The following is a 10065-nucleotide window of genomic DNA, read 5'->3' as shown; positions in this document are numbered from 1 at the left end:
ATCAATCTTAATAACCAATCACACAATTAAAAGTTTCAAACAATCAAACAAGCTTGAATTAATAGCTTGATAACATCTAAACGAACCAAGCTCAAACCAAGCTCGAGCCAAGCTCGAACCAAGCTCAAGCCAAGCTTGAATTGAGAGCTTGATAACATCTAAACAAATCAAGCTCAAGCCAAGCTTCAAACAAGCTCAAGCTCATAAAAAAAAAACAAAGTCAAGCTTGAACACTCATTTCAAAAGCTTGGTTCATTTTAAGCTCGGCTCGACTCGGCTCGACTCGGTTATCTTATCAAACAAACTTGAACACCCCAAAGCTCAGCTCGGCTCGGCTTGTTTACAGCCCTAGAAACCTGTACATATACCCTGTAAGAATCTCTTATGGAGACTCATTCTACAAGATCATGTATGAGGTCATGACATAAAAAATTGTTTGTTCTTCCTGAAGGGACTTGTGTGGTAGTCTTTGAAAGAAAGACCTATTAACTAACTCTTGGAAATAGCTTTTTCCTACATCCTCCATCCTAGGGGTGTCAAAAATGAACCCGATCCGACGACCCAACCCGAGTCGACCCGAAAAAAATCGGGTTCGGGTTGGGCATTTTCGGGTTCGGGTCGGGTTCGGGTTGGAGGGTTGGAGTGTAAAAGAGTCTCGGGTTGGGTCGGGTTGGGTTCGGGTTGACCCGGGTTGACTTAAATATAGGGTTTTGTGAAATTTTTTGGAGTTAAATCAAATTTTATTTTAAAAATTTAGATGTTTTTATGTATATTAATATCATGTTTGTATGATAATGATGAAATATTGAGATAAAAGTGAAGAATTATAGGAAAAATAATCCAAAAAAGTCATTTTGAATCAGATTTTCGGGTTATATGGGTCGAGTTCGGGTTGTTCAGGTTCGGGTTCGGGTTCGGGTTCGGGTTGAGGTGTTTTGGGTTAAACTCGGGTTCGGGTTGGGTTAAAAAAAAAAAAAAAAATTCAACCCGACCCAACCCAACCCAAATTGACATCCCTACTCCATCCTTCTATTTGCTTGAGGTACAATGAATCCTTCAGCATTCCAAATTCTGATCAACTTTTCTTCGGCAAACCAGTAACCTCTAGGGAATAAGGAACAAAATGCAATACATTGATTGCTTAAGAGGTACAAGAAGATAATGATAGCTAATCTGTGAAACTGGGAGTAGTCCATACTTCGGTATTTGCCATATTTCATTATTCAATATATTGTTTCAGTGGTTTACATCCATATTGGTGTTCAACAAACCTCCAACCATTCTTGCTGCAAGTGGCAATCCATTGAGTCTGCTAACCATCTTCTTTGCAATGTCAGTTAGTGGTGGTTTTTCTTGAGAGCTTTGAAAGCCAAAGGCACATAATTTGAAAATTTTCCAGAACTCTTCTTCGTCCATTCTATTTAGGTGGAATGCACATTCATTGGAAGCCACAGTTGGGAGCCTTGGAAAGCGAGTTGTCAGGAGCACCTTGCTGCCAGGCACTCCGGAGCTTAGTGATGCACAAAGCATGTCCCATCCGTGTCGGTCCTTATTCCATAGGTCATCGAGGACAATCAAAAATCTTTTTGATGCTATCTTCTTCTTAACCATAACTTGAAGCATATCCAAATTCATACAATCAGGAGTGTCGATATTTGCAGACTGCAATATCTCTTTGGTGATTCTTTTCCCGTTGAAGTTTTCTGATGGATAGACCCAGATCTTCAACTGAAAATATTCAGTTATGCTCGTATCGCTGTATAGTCGCTGAGCCAGAGTTGTCTTTCCGACGCCTTCATCCCCCAAAATTCTTATGAAAGACAGGCTGCCATTGCTGAATCCCGAACCAAGAGAAGGTTTCAACAACAGTTGTCTGAGTGTATTGAACTCTTTGTCTCGTCCATACACTTTACCATTGACCAAGAAGGAAGTTGCGTTACTGCTTATGGAGTCTGCAGTATGTATGTTCTGTCTGTCATCTGCATCTACTGAATTCACAACTTGGATGATCTTTACAAGTGCAGTTGCAATTTTGTATATGCTTAGATAAATTTTCCTTAATTTATAAACATGGCTATCCTCAATTTCAACCACAGTGTGAACTTTAACAGGAGAAGATGCATTTTTTACTTTTTGTGGCAGAGGAATTGAAAGAGGATGATGATCGGCTACGTGCCTCGTATTGATGCTGATCCACTCCATGATGCAGAACATCGTGCTCGATCTTTTCCACTAAATCCTCACCATCATAAACCGTGTCCTTAAGATGCATTAGCAATCCCTCCAATTCAAGTTTCATCAGTTCGTCAGTCGCAATCGTGAAAGAATTCTCTGCAGCGCTGATGATGTGCCGAATCTGGATCACACAAGTCTCCAGGTCTCTGAGTACAACTCCAACTTCAGGCAGCATTTGTAACCTATGGACTTCAACCCTCCGGAGCTTTTCAACAAAGCTGTCGATGAGAGTCACCCCGAGCTGCCCCAAATCTGAAAGCGTGAACAACATCGTCATTGAATGGCTGATGCCTCAGCTCCCGAACGGAGATTAGAGAGATCCCAAGTAGAGAGAAACTGGCACCGGCAACAAGGAGCTTTGACTTTTGAGGGACGTGGACATGTCTATAGCTGCCTTAAACTACTCTTTGGAAATTTGTCGTGTTCTATTGGATGTGTCGCAAGCATCCGCAGATTTGGTTCCCGATTGGCTTGAGGGATTAATAGTCAACTTGTTCTAGGATCGGAGGACATTACCTCAGGACCGGCTCAAGTAATAGACGATTAAGGCTTATGGCTAAGGGTCCTTATTATATTAGGGTCCATAAATTTTACATATATATCTATATAAATTAAATATGAATATTAATTTAAAAATATATAAATATGGATATTAAATATTAAAAATTATGGTTCAAATAAATTTTAGTTGAGTTTTATTGGTAATTTTAATTTTTTACTAGCTAAATTATATTTGGTAAAAAAATTTAAATTTATTATAGATTAAATTTAGATCATTTTTATTTTTTCTACTTGTGTTAGATTTAATTGTTAATTTTTAAAATTAGATTTCAGTTGGTAATTTTTTTTATTTTTTTATTAAAATTTAATTAGTAATTTTAATTTTTTTAATGATAAAAATTATATATATATATATATATATTTGATAAAAATAGTTAAAAACATATTCAATAATGTAGTAATATTTTTTTTTTATTTTAGTTTAATTTCACACTTTTTTTAATAATTCACCATGAATATTTTCTAGCTAAATATTTTTAGATAAATAAATTTTATTAATAATTTATCAAAGTTAAAATTGATAAAAAGATAGTTTAGTTCACGAAGCTTCCGTCAATGAGGGATTCCGAGGAAGAGTCTATTATACGTAGTGACTATATCTTGTACTCGAACCTATTTTATGTAGGTTACACAATAATTTCCTTCTTCAAAATTAAAAATGATTGATATTTTTTAAAAATATATATCTTACTATTTTATTAAAAATCTCCCCCTTTTACTAACTAACTTTGGTGAAGTCTAAAATGCATTTACGTTAATGTCCTTTTTTCTATTCATATTAAAAATAATTTCAAGATCTATTAGTAATTCCACAAGCGAAACAATTAGTGATCTAGAGTTCGAGACTCAGCTATAGCGTATTATTATGAATTTTTCTCATCATTAATTTTATGTTGTTTTATATAAAAAAATATAGTTTTCTTTAGTCTCATATCTTAGAATTGACAATATTATGATCAAAGAAGTTTCTATAAATATTTTAGGACGACGATGTTAAAAAATATATTTTTCTTAGTTTTTTTTACTAAGACAAGTATAATATTAAATTAAAATAATTTTTTTCATAAGGAAGTCCGTTATAGTAGTTTGTTGCTGGGATGAATCAACAATTTGGATTTTCAAAGACGAAATAATTTATATATTATTATATTACACACACAACGCGTGTGTACGATCACACTAGTATAATTAAAATATATATTCATAGTATTATAATAATTTATTGCTGTTTCTAAATTAGAAAACCTAAAATATTTTTTATTTTTAAAACTTTACTAATAAAGTGAGATTTGGCATAAGATAAAGTTATTATTGCGTGACCTAGTTGGTCACTGTTTCTAATTGTATAAATAATTATTGACAATATATGAAATTGTCCTTTTAAATTTTACTAACAAAATTAAATGTGGCCCTGGGACATAAACAGTGGCCAATTGCAGCTTCTCGATTTACCTCTTCACATATGGTCGTAGGATCGATCGTGTTGGGTTGCTAGAATGGTAAATTTCACCTTTCACTATAACTAATAAAATTAAATATTTCTAATATTTATTTAAAAAATATTAAATTCTTTTTTCCATGTCTAAGAATGATTGAGACGACTCACTCCTCAATTTGACTTGAGAAATTGGTCCAGCTAGCAGTTCATGGCCTCCCGATGGCGAAGCAAAGTTCCCCGCGGCGGCGGAAGGCCCAAACGTCAATGTCCTCACCCTTCTTCAGCGAACTGAATGACCGGAACAACTTGAGCTCGTGGCCCTGGATCACGGTGTCACCGCTTCCGTCCCATAGAGTCAGCCAAAGGTAGAACACGAACCCGCACCGTGCGTACACCCGCACTGGCAGCCCTCCGTGCGCCCGCCCCGCCGCCTTCTGCTTCTTCCTCATCTCCTCTTCCGCTGCCTCCGTGCGGCACCGCTTACTAGGCTGGCCGATGTCTTCGACGAGGCTGGCCATGGTGCGCTCCTCCAGGGAGAGGAGGCCGACGAGATTGGCCCCGACGGAGTCGGTGGGAAGGTAGAGGCGGTTCTGCTGCGTGTCGAGGTCGGAGTTCTCCACCCTCTTCGAGGCGATGTACCACACCGGCACCCCAATGGCTTCGCCGTCGTCGTCGCCGCCGCTGGTGAAGTACTGCTGCCTCGCCAAGGTGGCCACCCACTCCGGAACAGTGGGGGTGGCCTCGCCGTCGCCGCTGGAAGACTCGCTCTTCGCCGTCATGGTGGTGTCGAGCAGCTCAAAGCAGATTAGGATGGCTTGTTATTTATAGATTTTTTGAGTTGGAATAATTGGAAATAAGATTGGAACCGATTGAGATTTAAAATTATTGAAAATAAACGGTTTTATTTGGTATAATTAATTGTGATTGGAATGACTGTGATTTTATAATCTAATTATGATTACGTACAAAATCAAATTATAATCAAATTAGGAAATAAATTCTGGTCATCGGAAGCCACACGCGGGGTTAATTTGTTTCCAGCAATTTTATAAGGCTAAAACAACTTTCATATTCTATTTAATTTATGACACCTGGGTTGGTTATTCACTTCGTCAAAGATAAATAAATCTTTCCATTGTAGTCTTCTTTGATTTTATTTTTTTTAAAAAAAATTAATCTTGCATTTTTGAATTATTATTATTATTATTATTATTATTATTATGTTTATAATTTTATATTCCAGCATCACCCTGCATCATTTGAGTGTGAATATAATTTTCAAGTAATGGATATCACATTAATTAAGCACTTAATTAATGCAATGGGTTTTTTTTCCTTTTGAATTTTTTCTTCGGTAAATTAGAGAAAAATCTTCAATGGTAATCATAACTTTACATGCAATACTCATGCTTAAAAAACTTTGTTTCCACTCCCTGCATGCAAAGTATTACTTGTTTCAACTCCCTCATGCAAATATTGATACCTAAATTGCCCCTCAGATTTTTTAGGTACAAAAAGTCCAAAATTGAGTACAAAAAGTCTGAAACGAGTATAATTCTTCTTAAAGTTAGTACTTTATATTAAAAATCGAGTATATTTTCTATCAAAATTATTCCTCTTATTTTTTAGGTATAAAAAGTCTAAAAATAAGTATAATTCCTGTTAAATTCAGCACTTTACACTATAATCCAGTACTCTATACTAGGATCGAGTATATTTTCTATTGAAATTAACCTATATTTTTTAGGTACAAAAAGTCAAAAATTGAGTACAAAAAGTCCGAAAATGAGTATAATTCTTCTTAAAGTCAGTACTTTATATTAAAAATCGAGTATATTTTCTATTAAATTCAACATATTAAACTAAAATCGAGTATATTTTGAGGTGAAAAAAGAATCGTACTCAATTTAATAGAAAATATACTAGATTCTAATTTAATATACTGAATTTAAGAGGATTTATACTGATTTTTGGACTTTTTGTACATAAAAATATCATGGGCAATTAGGTAAATATGTTTGACTTGGGAGTGAAAAGAAAGTTTTTCATGGATGGGGACTGCATGTAAAGTTGTGTTTACCAATGGGGAGTGCAAGAAAATTTACCCTTTTTTCTTTGGAATATTCTAAAAGTACTATATTGTTCAATTTTTATTTTGGTCAAAACTCAATAAAATAGTATTAACCCATATAAAATTAATTTAAAAAAATGATCTAAGTAAGATAAATTTAGTAAAATAATTTAAATTTACAATCAATAAATACTTTGTGCTTCTTTAAAAGAATACTTATTTACCGTTAATTACTTGGGGTTAACTTTGAATTAGAGTAATTTATTCATTGCACAATTAATTTACCCCATGTCAACTCATCTTCATTAGTTATTCCATGCCCCTTTGTGTATTATATATATATATATATTTTAAAGAGAACGAAAAAAATAGGGCCCACGTACTAAAAGATTTTACAATCTCATTTTCTAAAAATTGAGATCATTATTTTTAATATATTAAATATATTTTTATGTATATTTTTTAAAAGAATTGAAAAGAATAAGACTCACATGATTAAATATTTACATGATCTCATTTATCAAACTTCAAATTTCACAAAGATATCATTTTTTTTTAGCGTCTCGGCTATGCGCTTTCAGCTGTGTACCTGCATTTACCTCCCTTCATATCCGTGGGATCGACTCTAGGGGGGCCGCTGATGTGGCGGTTCCACATTTTTTATAAAGGGACTCTTTTTTAACAAATTAAATTTATTTTTAACTATGAATGTTATTTTATAAAACTTAATCTATTCCTCTTCAATATATCTCAATCATAGCCTTCTCTCATTACATTTCTCATTCATTGGTGATGCTTTCTCTTTAATTAATAAGAACATGAATTAAAATTTTTTATCTTATCCATACAATGCAAAATAAAAATATTAGTTTTTTTTAAGTCCCCCCTCTTCTCCTTTTCCAACTCCCCCTCTCTTCTCTTACTCATTGAGATTCGAGAAGAAAAACTCCACATCTCCACCTAACACTAATACATTGATTCGGTCGGTATTACAATGCTCCTTGCTTGATTAAATTTAAATGTTCATGCATTCATCCATATTATGACAGATCAAAATGGAAGATTTTATTATTTTTTAGCAATAACAAGTTAGATACCTTTGTCATTTCGCTTCCTTGATAGACATTAATTTTAACTTTTATTTAGATATATTTACAGTCACAAATTATTCGATTTTCCCTTTGTTTCCATTCTATCATTTATAATTGTTCTAGTTTAGGTAATAAAAATTATAGTTTATTTTTTCTTATGCTGCTTAAAAACACTTCTATTTAGTTATTGATAAATCATAATGGCTGGTTTAGTCTCATTGTGATCTTTATTTTCTAAAGATTGTATTCAATTTTGTCATTTTATACATTATTTTTTTTATTTAGTTTTGTACTTTGCCGATGACAACGATGAGTTGAGCATATGAGAATGATTTTTTTTGTATTATTATCCTATTGCATTGTTCTTATTTTCTCAATTTTGTTCCTCTTTTAAGGGTTGTTCTTTCCGTCTTATATTTAAATAATTAGACATACATTTATCCTTCTTCATTTTTAAGTTAAGTGACTTGTAAACTTATTATCTACTTGAGGTGTATTATTATATCTAATAATAATCTATATTTAATACCGTAAAAATTATATTTCTTTGATTATCTTGAATATGAAAATTTAATTAATAATTCTACATCGAAAAAGTAAGAAAATTAAATTGTATAAAAAAATATTTTTAAAATTAATATTTAATTTGTTAAAAAAAAATTTAAACCACAATTTTCGATCCAAGTCTAAATGAAAAAAGATGAGAGATTTTTTTTTTTAAAACAACGTCAAATGCCTAAAAAAAAATTTCCGCCTAGGGTCCCAAATAGGCTTGAGCCGGTCCTGCATTACCTCATCGCGTACCTAAGGCCACCTTAGGAATTTGTAAACCTACTGCTTATATAAAAGTAGATTTATACTTCATTAGGGCATCCGTAGTCGTTAACCTCTTAAAGAGGTTTATGCTCTGCCACATCATTGTCACATCAAAATTTAAAAAACCTTACTTCTTTTAAAAACCACTCTCTATTATTACAAAATATCTCTTTTAAAAATTCCACTTCTTTTAAAATTCTCTCTCTATCCTCTCTCCATTATTTTTTTTATAAACCTGATCCAAAGATTTTACTACAGGTTTATAAAAAAAACTATAAACCCCACCAATGTAGTGGGGGAAGGGTTTATATTGAGAGATTTATAGCATAAATTGCAAACTATAAATCTCCCATTGCAGATGCCCTTAGTTGTAAATCAAATCAGATTAAAAAAAACAAATAAATTCTTTTTTCCTTAAATAATGTAAGCTTGGTTGAGATTTACCTAAGGGCATCTTCAATAGTTAAAATTTTAAATGAGTATTTTTTATAATCTCAATATATTATATCATCAATATAAAAATTTATTGAAATATCTTCGATGATTAAAACTCTAAATAAATTTTTTTATGATTTAATTCATAGTATGAGTCATATGATTTCATACATATTTATCAATTTTAAGACAAAAGAGTATATTCAAATTTCTACTATTACTCTTAAACTATAAATTTTAAATCTCACCTCTATAATAATTTTAAAATTTTATTCAGCATTTTAAATTTTATAAACCTCTTATAAATTTTATATTAGAGATCCTAAGTAATTTAACATTTAAAATTGTACGTAAAAATGGTAATTTGGTCAAACTTATTCTTTTAACATTAAATTATCATCTCGTGATTTATAGTTTTATTTTATTACCGCAATAAAATTAAGTTATAATATCCATCCATAACATTACCTAAAATTAAACACTAAGACTGGCTCAACAAAATGCTAAATAATCATGGTTTTGAGAAAATGATAAACATGTGAACAAAGATTCTTCGGAATATGTATTAGTAACAGACTTATGCCTGCTCGAATTTAAGGGACCCAACTCCCCATTATCTGAGCACAATTTCCTCAGCATATAGCTAGTCGGCATGAATGCCGGGCGGAATGGAGGATATCAACGTTCTACTCAGTACCAAGATATATAGAATAAATTCGAATGAACCTAACGCTGGCCAAACATACGGGGCTTAACTCTTCATCTTTCAGAGGTATTCACTCAACACACAGCAAGAGCAGTCTCTTAATATACAATCGGTTGGACTTAGTGTCGACCGGACTTAGAGGACAACTCACATCCCACTATTACAATATAACTCTTAACATATAGCAGTCGTCCTAAGAGTCGGACAGATTTACAGAACTTATCTTATGTCTAAGCACTAAGCATATACTTGGTTGGGTCAAAGAGCTGGTTGGACTTAAGGGACTTAGCTCCCTACTTCTATAGTCAGTTTCTCATCATACAATCGACCGACTATTAGGTCGGTCAGACTACCTTCAGGGGACATCATTGTTAGAGAATTGTAACAATCTGGCAGATAATAATAGCTACTTGTCAGGGAATATTCTACTATACCTGCAATAAAATCTTCTTATGAGTGTGACTATACATCTTCCAGTGTCTGACAGTAGACATTCTCAGCCGCCTAATTCATTATGGAGGTTATAAAAAACCGTTCATATGCATGTAACGGAAGACTCCACGGAGGATGACTGTACATCTTCCTGACTATATGTCTTCTATCATACAACATATCCTGACATTGAATATTTTTTGTCATCTCATTATTGTGAGGGAGGGTTATGAGAGGCGATATAAAAAGGAGAGTTCTCTCCGTTGGTCAGGTATGTGGA

The 10065-nt window shown here is 33.0% G+C and overlaps 1 protein-coding gene across 1 annotated transcript; it reads right to left on the bottom strand.

The window, feature by feature from the left end:
* Positions 1–1236: 1236 nt before the first annotated feature.
* LOC122004248 (putative disease resistance protein RGA3) lies at positions 1237–2512 on the bottom strand. The gene is made up of 2 exons (XM_042559168.1): positions 2173–2512; positions 1237–2102 (listed from the first exon to the last, which is right to left on the bottom strand). Exons 1-2 carry the CDS (start codon positions 2510–2512, stop codon positions 1237–1239), a joined length of 1206 nt encoding a protein of 401 aa, XP_042415102.1.
* Between the last annotated feature and the right edge of the window lie 7553 nt (positions 2513–10065).

This window comes from Zingiber officinale, chromosome 7B, assembly GCF_018446385.1.
Source record: "Zingiber officinale cultivar Zhangliang chromosome 7B, Zo_v1.1, whole genome shotgun sequence".
NCBI classification, from domain to species: Eukaryota; Viridiplantae; Streptophyta; class Magnoliopsida; order Zingiberales; family Zingiberaceae; genus Zingiber; species Zingiber officinale.
Note: the sequence above shows the minus strand (reverse complement) of the source record. Positions and strands in the feature narration are given on the sequence as shown.